The 16,683-nt window shown below is 43.7% G+C and overlaps 2 protein-coding genes across 8 annotated transcripts in view; one reads left to right on the forward strand and one right to left on the reverse strand.

Moving 5' to 3' along the window:
• The window catches only part of cers1 (ceramide synthase 1), a 30,193-nt gene extending 24,337 nt beyond the window's left edge, over nucleotides 1-5,856 (forward strand). Inside the window, exon 7 of the mRNA XM_004068382.4 lies at nucleotides 2,396-5,856. Coding sequence (XP_004068430.2) covers nucleotides 2,396-2,438 — 43 coding nt within the window. The 3' untranslated portion in view covers nucleotides 2,439-5,856. The remainder of the gene's footprint in view (nucleotides 1-2,395) is intronic.
• A 2-nt stretch (nucleotides 5,857-5,858) lies between these two features.
• ncln (nicalin) lies at nucleotides 5,859-16,257 on the reverse strand. Of its 7 annotated transcripts, none has more exons than XM_004068383.5 (15): nucleotides 15,978-16,257; nucleotides 14,650-14,840; nucleotides 14,211-14,355; nucleotides 14,031-14,125; nucleotides 12,094-12,174; nucleotides 11,530-11,633; nucleotides 11,119-11,207; nucleotides 9,258-9,397; nucleotides 8,764-8,942; nucleotides 8,259-8,346; nucleotides 8,139-8,177; nucleotides 7,619-7,782; nucleotides 7,397-7,450; nucleotides 6,731-6,809; nucleotides 5,859-6,583 (listed from the first exon to the last, which is right to left on the reverse strand). In XM_004068383.5, exons 1-15 carry the CDS (start codon nucleotides 16,150-16,152, stop codon nucleotides 6,521-6,523), a joined length of 1,686 nt encoding a protein of 561 aa, XP_004068431.1. In that variant the 5' UTR covers nucleotides 16,153-16,257; the 3' UTR covers nucleotides 5,859-6,520. The 7 variants fall into 7 exon arrangements, with proteins under 7 accessions (XP_004068431.1, XP_020558450.1, XP_011472891.1 ...); XM_020702791.3 differs by having other exon boundaries at nucleotides 8,139-8,180; XM_011474589.4 differs by having other exon boundaries at nucleotides 8,719-8,942.
• Nucleotides 16,258-16,683: the final 426 nt, after the last annotated feature.

The following is a 16,683-nucleotide window of genomic DNA, read 5'->3' on the forward strand; positions in this document are numbered from 1 at the left end:
AAAAAACATCTGAGCGCTGATCTCCATCCGATGGAACCATCTGAAGAAGGAAGCCTTCAAACATGAGATGACTGGATCAGTCTGATCCAGAATAAATGACTTGCTGTCCAGCACAGAAGCCTCATTACCGGTTATTGTGTCGTTTAATTGCAGTTCTCGTCTCAAATGGTTGTGTAACAGAATATTTACACTGACAGGGAGTCTAAAATAGGAAACAAACTCTAATCATAAGAAGAAAATCACTAGAAAGTAAGAAAATTATTTGATAGTCATTAATATCTCAAACCTAGAAAGAAGTTCAAAACAAGCTTCCAAAAAGGGAAAAACAGAGCTAAAATACAAACTGTTAGAATTAAACTTAAAATTATTTCCTTCATCGTTCTATGCAAATGTTTTTTAGTTGATTTAGTCCACAAATCTAAATCAATAACCGGCATGAGAGCATCAGAGAAGAAGCAGGAGTAGTCAGGATCCAGACAAGAGTCGGGGCAGGCAAACAATCAGAACCAGGATCAGAACACAGATCAGGTACAGATAAAATGCTCATTAACCCTTGTTCTATCCTAGGCAGTTTAACATTGGGAGTTGAACCCTAATAACACCCCCCCTAATAACACCCCCCCTCCCTCCCTACACACACAAAATCCTCCGGCGGGCGGCCGTGTCGCGCGCCCTTAAGAACGCACGCAGCTTGAAACGGAAATGAATACAATGTAAATTAACAATTAGAACGCAGTAAATTTGTCATATTTCCTCGCGAGACGAAAACTTTTGTTGTAGAATGAGTTTGTTTGCTTCTGAAAACGCGCTCCTGTGTGTAAAGGAGCAGCGTGGCACGTGCAGCGCGGAGGCACTGAGAGCGCGCGCCTATGAGAGAGAGCGGTGGGAGAGAAGGAGAAAACAGTCTGAAAAAAAGAAGGAAAGTCTGAACACAGGACTAGTGGAAAAAGTCAATTATCAGGAAAGATGAATGTGTTTAATGTGTTTATTATAGCTCCATTCACGCGCCACATGCAAAACTTAACAAAAAAAAAACGTGCGGTGATGCGGTGATGGGATCATCACCGCGGTGATGATCCCATCACCGCGGTGATGATCCCATCACCGCGGTGATGGGATCATCACCGCGGTGATGCGGTGATGATCCCATCACCGCGGTGATGCGGTTATCGTCACAGCCCTAGTCAGGTGTGCAGCATCCAGGACCTGTGAGCTGGGGTTGCTGGGAGATGAAGTGCATTCAGTGCTCTGGAGACAGTTCTGACTTCTGACACAAAGAGAAGTTGAAGCGATTTAAAATCTGGTAAAATACCTTGAATTTCCCAAAACAAAGTTTTAAATAGAATGAAATTGTTTCAGTTAAATGTTTAATCATTTCAGTTTGTTTTTCAACATTTGGCGTTTTCTAAAGTTGGGGTAAGAAGAGCAACAAAAGCAGAAACAGCATTTGATTGACATTTCCAGTCCAAACCAGCACCAGAATCTGACATAATCACTCAACAAGAATCACTAAACAGATGTAGTAGATGGAGTTTAAGCCAAAAATGGCGTCAGTCCCTGATAGAGTTGACTGTCACTCGTGTTGCAGACGGTTTGTGCCGCAGCACTGAGCTGAGTCAGCTTCTAAAGATTTGGACTCAGTAAGTCAATAAACATGCTTTCCCTCCATGCAGACGAAGAGCACCATCAGGTTTCTGAACAACAGTCATTTCATCATTGAGCTTCCAAATATTGACAGTGAACGCTGATCAAACAGGGTTTATTGCAGCTTTGCTGTGAATGAACGGACCTGTCTGCACATTTGATCTGCCCGGCTCTGGTTTCACTCTGAGTGAGGGAAGAAAATCCCTGAACCGCTTCCCAAGAAGGACTCTCATTAAAGGGAATACTTTAGAATTCTAAACCACCATTTCCTGAAATCTCATCTCAGATGAGACGTTTGGATGGGAAGATCTGTCTGTATTTTCTTATTCTGACTCAGGTCTGTAGGTTCTGGCTTTCGTGATCATTTCTGGGTTCTCTGTGGTGTTGATTCCTCTTATGCAGCGTTGGTTTTAGGAAAGGAGCGTCAATCAAAGTGCATTTGCTTTTATCTCCAGAAGCACCTTTGATCAGAGATAACTCGCAGCCTTTGTCCTGCTCGTCGAAATCCTCCGAATCGTCCAGCGTCAGTCAGGAACTCGCAGACGGAGTCTTTCAAACAGCTTTTCTGAGTGCGTGCCAACTTTCCTAGAGGAGTAGTTGATTTTTAACGGCGTGTGGCAGCACGCCGCGTGGAGATGATGTGGCAGCTTCTATCAGCTCGGCCTTGAACACCTCTGATATCGTCTGGACCCGCGCTGTCACCCGCACACTTTGTCTTACGTCTGCCCTGTTTGTGGCCTTATCTTCACAGGAAACACGTGCAGAACGGCGTCGCCAAGGAGAAGCATCTATAGTCCAGCCTGCTGTCCCCAAGCTGGAGACCCCCCCTCTGTGGACAGCTCCCACTGACAGGCGGCTGCAGGAAACCGAGTCAGGAGAAGGTTCAGGGTGCAATGAGTGTTTCTGTTCTTTTATTTTGACGTTTAATTTACCGGCTGTGATTTTCTGTTTTTAGAGCACTGTGAATGTTTTTTCAGCTGACTTTTTGTCTCACTGTTGTTAACTTAACATTTGATGTAAACACAAGAAACAAACTGGTTTGAGTGACAGCAGGTCTGGGGCTGTCAGGGCGTCGTGTCTGATGAACCAGGAAATGGTTGGATGCGTGGAGATCAATCTGAGAAATCTGGTGAACAAACAACAACTTAACCTCATGACCCGTGGACACAATAGTCAACCCGTTTAATTGGCATTAAAAGCAGACGGGCTTCCTTTCCACGCCTGTAAACCAGAGGAAAACATTTTGGAACATGGAAGCACCCGTGTGAGATCTGGGAACCCGGTTGTTGCCCCTACCCGCTCCTGCAGGAGCCCTGAACTGCCCCCCGGCCACAGATTGCCCCCAACGTCCTGGCTCTGATCTAAAAACTGCTAATTCTCTATTTTCTGTCACATTTTTTATGCTACTTTTGGGGCTGAACGCTGGCGTAGAGGTCAGCGCTCTCACCCCACAGCGAGAAGGTTCAAATCCTGGTGGGGTCCTGTCTGTGCTGGTTTTGTCCCGGCACTCCGGCCTCCTCCAACGGTCCAAACCAGGCTTTTCAGGTCAATGAGTGTGCCCCTTGGTGTGCACGTGAGTGTGTGACCCTACAACAGGGACCTGTTCAGGGTGAACCCCACCTATGCCCAAGAGCAGTGGGTTAGGCTCCAGCAACCCCAAAAGACGATGTTCATCTGATTGTTGACATTCCCTCTGAAATAAGTGCAGTCTGTGTCCGGTGGGCCTTTTGAGGCAGAGCTCCTGTCCTCATCAATGCTCCCTGATTCCCAGATGTCATCCAGAACCGTGTTGGGAGGCGTTAACCGTGTTTCTGACGGCGGAGGACGCCGACGGTCTTCTGTCTCTGAACACAGAATTTAATCAGTCAGGCGATAAAAAACAAATAGTCGTTTCTTTTTAAATTAAGATGCAAAATTAGACATTGAACAGTTGTCTTACTCATTTTTTTGTTGTTTCATTATAAAGTCAAAAATATTTTTTTTTTTTTTTTAGCTTTTAGAAAAGCGTAAAAATCCACCAGTTAAAAGGTCCACAGGTCTTAAAGCAAGAAAACTATTTTATGTCTAGGATCAAAAACTTCATAACCTTAGGTTGTTCTTTGCATTCCTGAAAGGTAAAACGTCCTGCTATATTTGATTATTTTGTTGTTATTTTGTGGTGTCTGGTGCAAAGCATCTGTTGCTGCACTGCACATGAAGGCATGCAAGCTCATTGCTGATTTAATGACGGCAAACGGCAAGAATTGATTGACCGGGCATCAGTATTATCCTTATATTTTAATATATTGAAAGAGGAGAGATTTGCATCGTTATTGTTGCTAGGTAACGGGAGGTGGGGACAGAAAAGTGGACTAACACTGACGTGAAGATAAAAATCATAAAAACATGTAGGTTATGCGCACATGGTATCCAGGAATGCATGAATTTGGAATGATTTTGGAAATCAGAAAATCTCTTTTCTTCATGTCTAAAACTGACTTTTGATGCTGTTGAACAGAAAAACCGCAAAAATACTTGACTCACATGCAGGAACAAAAAGGGGCTTCTTTTGTTTTAGTGATCTAAGTTTTCTGCATTAGAGGGAAAAAGCTGCTGCTCCGGAGTGAGATAAAGGGATTTTCTATTCTTAGCACCTTCTCGATCAAATTCAAGCTCTTGTTCTGATGAACAGCATGTTTGTGCTGCCTGAGCAGGCCACAGATGTTGGCCCTTCCAGGACACCGTCCATTTGTTCTGTCTGTCTTCCAGCAACCATGTCAACTACCTTTTACCACCTGTGTTACTAGTGTCGTTTTTGAATTGCTGATAGTTCTGGTTTTCTGTGAGAGGATAGTTTGTATTTCAAAGGTTTTTCTGCCGACACAGAGTCAGTGATAATCTGTTCAGGTTTCTGTTCATGCTGGTTTTCTCGTAGTCCCTGTAACACAGGAAACAATCCACTCAATCTGTTCTTTTTCTGTGCAACGACGACAACAAATCTATCAAAGTTGGCCGAAATCTTTCTCATGGGTAAGGAGTTTTAGTTTCCTTTCCTCTAAAGTCTGCAGATTTATTCGCCTGTTGCTGCAAAACTATTGTGTTTTGGTTAAAAAAAAACTGCAAATATTCACTAGAAAATATGATTACCACTATAGACCCTCAAACAGTTTTTACATTTTTCACCTCAGGGTACAAACAGCTCCTGTGAAAAGTAGGTTTACCTCCGTAATCTGCTTAAATCTGTTCTAAAATCCGTCATCTCTTTGTAGTTTTATCCCTTATTTAAATGAAATGCTTCATTTCCTGACTGGCATGCATCTATTCAGTCCGTTCATGGCTGGTGACTGTCCTAATGATGGCTTTTCTAGTATAACTTTATCTGCGTTTTAAGTGTGAATTGGTTTCCCTGTTGAAGTCAACGTGAAAAACGCGAAGGGACAATCAGTTTACAGGTTTGGACATTCCTTATGCTGATTTTTGGATGAATTATGGGAAAAGTCATCAGCTTTAGATGATTGTGAATAAATCAGGTTTGGTTTTGACACTGAAAAGAGAGAAAAAGGAGCGACTGATGATAAAAGTTTGACTGAACAAAAAGCAGTTTCATACCAGCACCTTATGAAGACAAATGCTGCGTTTCAGTTTCTCCTCACCGAGTTTACCGGATCAAATCGGATAAAATATAGTTTGGCTTTTGTATTTATGCTAATGGAGACCTCACTGCAGGGCAGCTGCTGCCGCAGACGGGCAGCTGCTGCCGCAGACGGGCTGCAGAGCATTATTTCCCCACCCCCCCCATGTTTAGATCGGTGTTATTTTGAGCGCGCATGAATTTATCTCTGTGCTTAGAGCGTCTCCATTCATGCTTCACTTGTGCCAAAGTGTGTTGCAAGGGTTTGTGGGAATTGGAGCACTGGCAGAGGTAGACAGACAGGCAGAAAAGGCCCCCCCCATCTTGGATGCTGCACTATAATTTATTTGTAATATTTGTAAATTGTTTGAAAAAGAGGATTTTAATGATAATAGAAGGATCATGAACACTTTAGAAAACAGATTTTTTCTGGACCATAACTGTAAACTGCACAAATTATCCAGTTTTTCAAATGAAAAGACTTCTGAAATGTGCAACTCCTAAACATAGCAGGCCTGTATTTACACTTCTGTAATACAGTTTAATGCCCTTCATCCATGTTCTGTTTTTGCCCCGTGAATAAAAAACTTCGGTCACAGAAACGTTTCTCATGGTGGTTTTTTATTGTTGGTTGTTTGTTTTAAATGACAGACAAAATTAATTTCATTGCAGAGTCACAGAAGAGGCGAGGCAGGCTCCAGAGGACACAAACTCCTCCAATAAATAAGGATTTAGGTGTACCATAAAAAAAGTACTGTCACCACGGCCGACGTGGTCCAGGGGTCACGCATGTCCTAGAAAAGGTCAAGGCGACGCCGTTTCACGACCGTTTTTAAATTCTCACTGCAAAAAGAACTTAAGACAGGCAGGAAAGGAGGCTTTGCACACCAACCTGGACACTCGGATAAGAAAAAGGATCTTCTGGAGCCTGAATCAGAGGATCAGACCAGTGTAGCAGGAAAAAGGACAAACAGCAGACGATGATTCCCCAAAAGAAGACCAGAGATTTCCCACCAGCATGTGGGAGAATCCGCCCGGCACGTCTTCACAGTTCCCCCTGCAGGTCGCTTTCTGTAAACGCTTGTTTGTGTTTGAAAAACTTCTATAAAAAATGACCCCCCCCCCTGCTGCCGCATCAACAGAAACACAGGAAGTGAGAGCGGATGGTTCTGGTTCATGAAGTCCACACGGCGGGACGGGCCGCCGTAGAATCAGCAGCCCGGTCCAGCCTCAGCTTTTCGTGATGGTAGACAGTGTTCTGGTTCCTTAGTGGGCCTTTGCTTTGGGCTGGGTGAGTCTGCGGACGATCCCATACAGGACCCCGAAGTTCTGCCGGAAGACCAGGAAAGGGGAGTTTGAATGGTTATTAAACGTTTAAACTTCATGCACCAACAAATAACCAATTTATCAAATTAAAGACATTCAAGTCAAATCTTCCTCCGGGTGAATTACGCTGGTAGACTAACAGCCACTTACCTGGATAGCCAGGTACATCAGCCCCAAATAGGCGGCGATGCAGACCGCCAGCAGCAGGTCAAAGATAGCCGGCTTCACTCTGGGAACCACAGAGGAGCAGAAAACAGAACCAGATCAGTGCTCTGAAGAAAATATTACATGGCAGACTCCTACATCCATCCAAGTGCACAGCAAAAACGCTGACCTGTGCAGTTTTACACCTAAAGTCACCTTTCAGCTTTTCCCAGGAGATCAACGGATTTTCTCTCCACCATAAATCTGACTTTTGACAAACACAGTAAGAAAATCCTTCAGTCTTTACTGACTGTTGGGAACATGTAGGCAGTAGAAAATGCAATCCATAAACTTAAATATAGCAGACCAATGATTAGCTGAACGAAACCATAGAATATAGGATAGGAAGAGATTAACAAAAAACTCAGCTGCCAAAGAAATCCTCTAAAAATGACCTGGACCTGTTGGTCACGCCCAGCCCATCAAGAGATAAAACGGTTGCTATGGAGATAAAACCAACAGAAAAGCTGCCGTTTTGGAAAAAGTGTTTTTTTATAATGCGTTCAGCTTTGACCAGGGGGGAGAGTGAGGGCAGGTATCCTATAGCCATACTATTCCTCTGGCAACTTTAATTAAAGCGACATAAATGCTCAGAAATCAACTCAACTGTACCTGTAAGCATTCATGGTCTGTTTCAGCTGGTCGTAAAACACGAACTCTGGATCTCTGAAGAAAAGAAAAGTTCAGCTCATGACGTCAGTCTACTCAGGTCTGTCGATAAAACATTCCAAGTATTCAGATCGATTTGAAGCCCACAGCGGACAGATTCATGTGAATTATTCAAGAATAAAGAAGTTATTCTGTCTAAAAGTGAACCAGACGGCAGCCGTTTACCTTTTGTCGGCTTTGACATAATGTCTCTTCACATCCTTGAGATGGCGTCCCAGATGATACTCCAAGGTGGAGACCACGCTGCTGTCTTTGTCCACCAGCTGAGCGGCGCGGGGCTGCGCCGTCAGCCACTCCACCACCGCCGCCAGCTGCTCCTCCTGCACCTGCTGACACCAGGTTTGAGAGCCGTGAGGACGGACGGACGCCACGGAGAGCTAACCCTAACCTCACACCTCAACGCCATGCTGCCTGAACTCTATTTCCAGGAATGGAAGAAAAAATCATTTGTGAGTTGGCCATCAGGCAGATGCCACGGTACTCTGGAGCTGAAGTGGTTCATGCATCTACAGGCGTTTCAAAGTTCAATAACGAGGCAAACGCCCCCCTGAAAGCTGAGCTTTTTTCATTTGTATCAGTCCGTCTTTACAAAGAGGAAGTCCTGCTCTTCTTCAGAAATACATCCTGATTTTGGGTGAGGTGAGCCTGTTTGGTCTTTCTGAGCAGACACTGAATAGACATTTACCATTTGTTCAGTGAAAATCTGCAGATCTCCAGGAGCCCCCTGCTTCAGAAGAACAACCACATCAATATATGACTTTAGAAGAACTCATCAACATGTGTGGGGCTCAGAGAGCGTTGGGACCTTCTCTGTGAGGTTGTAGATGACTCGAGCCAAAGCTTCTGCCACCACCTTGGTGTTCCTGCAGAGTCTCTTCACGTCCACATGAGGCCTGCAGAAAAACACGTTTGCAGAAGTGAAAGCATAAAACAGCGTCTGCTCTGACACAGGAATAGCAACTAAAAGAAGAAATAAGACGCAACGCTGCATGAAAAACGGTTCTCAGCAGAGACGTGTTGATGCTTCAATGTGCTGAAGCTTACGGTAATAACTATTCTCCTAAAATGTTGTTTCTGCATCCCTCTCAGCCGTTCTTTGCTATCAGTCAGCTGCTTCTGTGTGGTTAGAGACTTCTGAACATGAAAACAGAGAGCCGGACTTTCCTGAACTACTCTGAACGGTGACACTTAGAAAATGCTTCTCAAAGAGAGTAAAACAGGAGACAAGGCCGCGTGATTGGATGGATCTGCAGTGATAAACCCACCCAGAAGGGGGCTCTCCCGCTCCGTGGCGAGAGAAGGACACTGACCGCACGTCCATGATGCTGGAGCGCTGCACCGAGCGGTGCGAGGGGAGATGAGACAGGGTGAAGGCGGGAAGCCGGCGGATCCCGAAGCGCTCGTGCTCCCAGGCCAGCATGTCATCAGCTAGGTTGATTTTCTTGTGGACCATGGAAAACTTGACCTCTGGGTACTGACTACTTATGACCTGGAAGCATGAAAAGACGAGAAGATGTAAGCTTCTGGGCCGGACACCTGCTTCATACACCTGATGTTCACCCAAGCTTTAGCAGCTAGAACCTGAAGGCATCTGCTCTTCATCTGAGCTAGTAAACAACTTCTAGGGAAAAAAACTAAAAAACAATCAAGTTAGCACCTAACTATGCAAGGAAAGACACAAATGTTGTTTAAAACTTACATAAATCCTAAATAGTCAAGTTATAACTGCAATGAAACAAACACAGTTGTTTATGTGGACACGTCGGCGCAGCGCTCCAACACCCCAACACCCCCATCTTCTCACCATCTCCAGCTCTTTCAGCAGAGAAGACTGAGGAGTTCCCTCCTTTGGAGGCTTGGAGACATGAAGGTGCAGAGAGTCCCCGTTTCCCACGGTGTCCAAACACATCACGAAGGCTACGTTGTCCTGCAAAAGACTGGAATCTGTCCAGGAAACAAAAGGGCAAAATGATAAACATGAACACAAAATACACAATAAATGTAAACACAACTTGAGCTCAGTTTTTATTTCTCGTTTATGATTTAGTCTCTGCTAGTTCAAAGTCATTTGGTTTTATTACAAACTGCTTATTTTATTGCATTTCAGATGTAAAGACAATAACCTAGATCAGTGTTTTTCAACCTTTTCTGAGCCACGGCACACTTTAACCTTGATAAAAATCCCGCGGCACACCAACATCCAAAAATTAACAAAAAAGGAGAAACTCTATAGTCTGTATTGATCTACAGTCCCTCCATGATCTCACATGCATTTTAGTGATAATTGTGGCAGAAAAAGCTGGAAGCTGCAGCTGTTTTTTCTAAAAGATGTAATAAAAGTTAAGTTAGAAGATTTCAAAACTATTTGATGTGTGTTTGATGTTGTTTTAAGACGTCAAAGGAAGACTCATTGTGCGCTGAGACACTGTGACTTTAACCCAATGCATCATGGGAGATGTAGTGATGGCAGACAGACTCTCTTCTCTGAGCTTCAGTGTTTTGTTCTCTTGTTCCACGGTCTGACACCGGATTCTGTGGAAAGCTACACCGCTAAAGACGAGCTTTAGCTGGTATTTCTGTTGGAACTGAGAGACTTTATGAGCAGAATCAGAACAAAGAAGTGAAGACTTTAACCACTTCTGATTGGTCAGACTGATGACATGTGATTAAACCTCCAAGAATGATTGGTGGAGATAGTTAAAGGGGCGGGACTTTTCAGAAAACAGAGCTGAAGCTGCGGCTAAATCGCAGTACCGTCATTCTTATCAAAGTGTCTTTAATAGAATCAAATAAACACAAAGAAAAAAGTATTTTATGATCTTTCATATTCCTAACTACTCAGTGTTTTATCAGGGCCTGTTTGGATGAACACAGAGCTGAAATCCTGGAGATGGAAATGTTTTTAGATCAGTGAATGAGGGTAATTTCCCACGGCACACTGGTGGAAAAACACTGCTCTAGATCACATTTTAATAGTCCCTCCCCAAAATCTAGTTAACAAAGTTTATACCATGGTCTGGTTGAATACTTGATTCTGATTGGCTGCTGGGTATGCATTAAAACCTGATAACCGCACGGTGAAAAAAGAAGTTCCGGTCAGCTAGCTTAAATGTTTCGTATCACTGCGCCGGCTTCTTTAAAACAGCCTTTTGCTTCATCATCTGGACAAAATCAAGCGGTAAGAGGAGAACTTTCTCTCTGAACTGATGCTTTAATCAACCCATCGGAGAGATCAGCATATATCTATCTATCTATCTATATCGCCGAGTCTTGACTGCAGCGATAGTGCGGCGTGATGCGCGATTTTTGTGAGAAAAGCGATCCAAATTGGAAAAAAAAACAAGAATTAAGTACTAAAAAAACAGGTTACTATTTATTGCTTTTAGAAGTGACCCTGGTATAAGCGGGTTAATGGCCTTTGAAGAGTGCATTATCAGAACTAACGCACTTCGCGTGAAGCCAGTTCCGGCTTCACGCGAAGTGCGTCATTTCTCTCTGGCGGCGCATGAGGAGAAACTTTACCCTCAAACGTTAAGGGAAACTGGAAGCTAAGCAAAAATGGGAGACCGACTTCAGCTTCTTTGGGCCGGTCCATGAGAATATTCTCAAACATGAAAGTGGTCCATGGTCTGAAAAAAGGCACCGCCTCAGGTTAGTGGACGTACCTGTGTGGTCCAGATTGTCTTCCAGCCAACGTTTGGTGCCTTGGTAGTTAAACTTTCCACCACCAGACACAAAGAACAGCAAGTTGTATCTGAAAAACAGACATGTCTGCACTTTAACACTTTCATCCAAAAAATAAAAAGAACACATCTTGGAAAGTACATGAAGCTAAGGAACCCACACTTTATGTCCATCACATTTTTAGGAATCAAACTCCAGTCTCTCTTATTAATAATGATCAATCGGCTATATCGATTTCTAATCTTATGATCCAATTAGAACAGAGCAGTGCTAGGAAACACTGAGATGCTGCAGGACCTTTGAGCTCCCAGGCCTCCGGTAGAGGACCTGAGCGTTCAAGTTTCACACTTCTCTTTTTTCTCCAGTCATCATACTAAAGAGCCTGGACTCACGCAGCATGCGTCCTCTTGTAGGTGTAGAGTTTAGAGAAGAGCCGAGCCAGTTCCAGCAGCATGGACACTCCGCTGCCGTTCGAGTCGGCGCCGTACGACAGCCACTAGAAACGACACAAGTCACCTGAAAGGGCTTCTGCCTTCAACACGCAGAAACACAACTCGGGTTTCCTGAACTAAGCCGACTTCCACTTTATAGACCCACTCTGATTCAAAGGAGCTTTGGGTGATTTGAAATGTTTCTGATGATGGAGGACATTTATGGTAAAATACATATATATATAATAAATATATCAAGAAAATTAAACTGGAAATTGCTCTTCAGAGTATTTCTTTATTCAAGTCGTTGTGAGACAGAAGCAGACAAATAAATGTCCTTTAACAAAGATCGTTTCTGTGACGTAGAAAATACGCTGGGGGGCCACGAGCTCCCTGCTCCAACAGAGAGGGGAAGGGGGGGCCGCTCACAACTCAGAGGTCAGTTTCTGATGATCATCATAACTAAAAGACCACTGGGAAGACTTGGAGTGGATCTTTGAATAAAGTCTCTTCATGTAAACTTACTGGAGCGACACCAAAGGAGTCATAATGAGCCACTAGAACGATAGTCGGGAGGTCCTCTCCTCCAACTCCAGTGAGGCGACCCTGCAGAGACATCCGGAGAAATCAGTCAGATCATTCTGCAAAGACCAACACTTCAGTCTGCCAGAGCCTCCGTCTGAGCTGCTGAGACAGACATTCCTTTGAATTTTAAGGACGTGAAAAGAATATATGCATTCCACAGGTAGGATTTCCCTCAGAATGATGCTGCATTGAACAGCAGTTCATGAGTCCACATCTCAACTACTATAAATCAGTGGTCCCCAACCACCGGGCAGCGGACATCAAACATCACGTGATACACACCTTGCGTTGCACCTCAGCCCCCCACCCCCACCGGTCCGCGGTAAACATGCCTTGCGTTGTACCGGTCCGCGGTGACAAAAAGGTTGGGGACCACTGCTAAAAATGACTTATAGAAGGCAGAAACTCAATAGCTTATTTTCTCTTTATACAAACTACATACAAAGGCTGAAAGTTTCATGATAAAAAATATATCAATTATATATATCAAATTGTTTATTGATAATATCCAACATAATGGCAGCAGTATCAGATCCATCCATCAGTCCAGTTCTGATCCAGATCCCAGGAAAACAGACGTTCATGGATCTGTTGGTCTGACAGATGATGATGTTTGTGGCCCCCCCAGCGTATTGTCTACATCCAAATACAATCTTTTTTAAACTGCTACTGATTTACAACAATTTGAATAAAGAAATACTCAGAAATTCAATTTTAAGCTGAATTTTCTTAATATATGTCCACCATCATCAGAAAAACGCCACAAGATCACATAAAAAACACCATTTTCATTGGAGTTCCGGGATTGCCGGGTTACAGAGCGCACCTGATTACAAGCCGCACCCTCCCAACTTAATGAGGATTAACCACGTTTTACATACACAAACCCCACTTGTATACAATGTTGTTGCAACACAAGTGGCTCGTCACTGAGACCACAGTGGTCTCAGAGTAAGCAGTAGTTTAGCCTATTTATTTCATCACACCCACATCTGCCAACAGCATGGACCGCACTTCAGCTCACAGCTCCCTCAGTTATGGTGTGGAAATCCACACTCACTTCCCATGAGTCTTAGGGGTTTAAGGCGGGGCTAACCCCCGGTTCGCCACTGTGTTGTAGTATACGTGTACGTTGTATACGTGCTGAAACCGCGTGCGTGTTTAAGAAGGAGCAGGGAGCTGCAGCAGAACGCGAGAGCAGCTCTCCCCTCCTTCTGCCTGTAACACGGCAGCAATGTGGAAATAACAGGGATGGATGAAAAGACATACCAGTAAAAGAGCGCAGCAGTGGCTCATAAGCACACGCGGCATGCGCCTATGCGCGTTCTATGCGGCTCTACGCGCAGCGTGTGCGCCAGAAGTTTCCTTCCACAACAGTGAAGGAAACTTCTGCCACGCAGCAGACCGGCTTTTCCAAAGCCGTTGGTGATGGTGGATTTTTTCACACTGCTTTTAACGATTGCTTTTAACTTGAAAGCTGCGTCTTATTGTAGTGGCGGTCACGTGTACGTTGGGTCTAACGGCACCAAAGGATTGTGGGATGCGGCTGGGCATGGGTGTTTCCTTTTGTTGAACCATGACATAAGTGTCTGAAGTCAGGTCCATGCTGTTTGGCTGCTTGAGTGTGTCAAAGCAATCACGCTTGCTGCTGGACATAGAATCATGCAGGCTGGTCCCCTCTGAGGCTGCCGGGGCGCTCCTGGCGGCCGATAAATAAAGCATAAATTAGCCGCATCATTGAACAAGCCGCAGAGTCGGAAGTTGGCGACAAAAGTAGCGGCTTAAAGTCTGGAAAATACGGTAGGTCTTTAATGAAAAGACAAAATCCTTCCAATTGACTTGTTTGATTCATTTGAGGATCCAGCTCAGTGTCTCACCTCCAGGCTGGTGATGGCCCAGTCACTTATGGCTTTGCTCTGGGCTCCACTGGTCACCATTTGAAAACCATTAGCCGTGGCTGTATGCAGCAGCACTGTCAAAGTAAAACACTGACGTTACAATCCTGCGGCACGGCTCCTTCTGTGGTAAATGCAGGACAGCTGTGGAAGGACGGGAACCTTCTGCTGCAGACAGGGAGCCCTGAGAGGACGAGGAGGTGAGGGTTTGTGTGTAGATGGACAGCAGCTCGTCATCCTCTATAGCAAAGTACACAGGGACGATGGTCTCAGTGGTCAACATGTCTGGCTCCAGCTCCATGAACTGCTGCAGAACGGTGAAGAACAGCTGCTATTTAAACACATTCATAATATGCACTGTACACTACTACTCGCTCCAGAAAACACTCTTTTGAGTCATACTTGGAAAGTAGACCAGATCAACAGTGCAGAACTCTGTTCTCACCAGTTATTAAGGGAACAGAGAAGCTTTCATTGGAAAACATGCACATTATTTTGGTGAAAAACGGGCGTATTTACCAGTAGAACCAAGTGAAAGCCATTTCTCAGAAAAACACAGTGAGAAGACATTCTGCAGTCCTACGCTGCGCTGCATCTTTACCTGCAGCACATCCTGCGGCATGGCAGACATGTTCTTGGGTAGCATGATGACCACGGCCCCCGCTGACTGCCGTAGAGCTTTCTGATACTTGTCAAAGGAGAAGTCTGCCAACCGCATAAGAACACAGCGGCGACTTAGGACGTCTGCCTCCATGGTGCGAGCCTCCGTGTTCAGGATGGAGTTCCTGGTACCTGATGATAACAATAAAACCATCTATTGAAGTGAGCTTGTCTTTCTGATTAGAGCCTGCATTTAAAGAGAGAATTGAGGGTTAAAATAGGCACTTTGCCCACAGGAAAATTGAGGATGTCAGCATTGAAAATTGTAATATTTAATTGAGAACTACAGATGCTTTTTTTTGCTTCTCTGTGCAGATAAACAGATAGAACACCTACAAAGACAGACAAGAAAAGCTCTGTCCACAAGGAAATGCATCAGTGGTTGGCACATTAAGCTTTGACTTCCTGTCACATGATTATGTCAGAGTAAGTCATCTCTGCTAGTGGTCTACTACTCTGTTAGCTGTAAATGACAAACTGTTTAAAGTCCCACCAATCATACACTGAAGAATAACAGCTAGTTACAGATTACAGATTACAGCTACGCTGGTAGCAAACATAAGTGTTAAAACCATCAATGCAGAGCAGTGTTATGATGCAAAAACATAAATATTAGTTTTATGAATATAACTCTGTTGAGGTTTGTGGTACTCAGTAGAGCTACATAGAATATATAGATACATCAATAGAATATTATTAATAGTGATGCAAAACATTACCTTACTTAGGTAAAAGGGAGGTTATTAAATTATTATTGAACTTTTTTTATCTTCCTTTTAAAAACTTCTACACGTTTTCTTATGTACTACAGTAAAAACAATGTTTTTGGTTCATTTTGTAGTAGCAGAACCAAAAGCTGCTTGTGTAGCACTTTAAGTAACAATAGTGGGAACAGTGCTTTATAAATAAAGTTTTGATTTGAATGGAGGCTCTTAAATGTGACAGATCTTGGTCATGTTTAGTTTCAATATTACACGTAACAAGTCAACAGACATCAGTTAAATTAAAAGACGAAGTGCTCGAAAGACAGACTTTAATGCCGCGCCCAGATTTAGTAGTTAAGGAGTAACTGCACGATGCATCACTGCCCAAGCTAGGCTATGTTAGCTTACAAGCTAGCGAAGCCGTTACCCTTAACGACATTTACAATACAGGAACTTTGAATTAACAGAATATTGTACATAAAGTTTAGTATAATTATTCAGAATCTCAACAAAGCAACGTTTTCCCTCCGCGTCTAACGTTTCATAGGGAAAACCGACAGCTTACCGTACGGCTGTCCCTGGAGGTCGTACTGCTGCATTCGGTACACCGTGAACTCATGCGCCGCCTCGGCGGGCAGCGGGGACACCAAAATCAACACCGCCGGGATAAACACGATAAACGTCAGGGGGAAGGAAGATTTGAACATATTATCGAACACCTCACTTGCTTCCTCGAACATTGTGGCGATTGAAATGGACACTTCAGCAAGGGGCTAAATGTGCTCAACTGTCACTTCGCTCAGCACCTGACAGCCAAGGAGAGGAGGCAATTGTGATCAGGCAAGTATCCGGACAACCCTATCTGGAAAACTGGAAAGACATTTATTTAAAAATGCTTAAAACGAGTTTTTCTTGGTTAAAATGTCAAATATAATGTAGGTAGTCAGTAAGTAGTAGTCACAATTTATCAATTTAACAAATATTTCATTGCATGATATTTTTGTTTTGTGCAGGAAATTTCTAAGCCAGCTTTAACTAAAGTGTAGCAGGTTACACCGCGTAACGCTAGATGGCGCCCTTTACTGCACAACTGTGAACTGTCATAGAATTAAGAATGTCTTTAGCAGCTGTACAGCAGGAAAATTGCTCGTTTATTCAAAGTTTCAAAAATATTTTTTAAAGTTGTTTTTGCATTAAAAATATAAGTGTAGCAAAATTATTATTCTCGTTGCTATATTGCTGAATACATTATTTAGCTTGTATGAATGATG

This window comes from Oryzias latipes, chromosome 4, assembly GCF_053564925.1.
Source record: "Oryzias latipes strain Hd-rR chromosome 4, Olatipes_Hd-rR_3.1".
Classification (NCBI taxonomy): Eukaryota; Metazoa; Chordata; class Actinopteri; order Beloniformes; family Adrianichthyidae; genus Oryzias; species Oryzias latipes.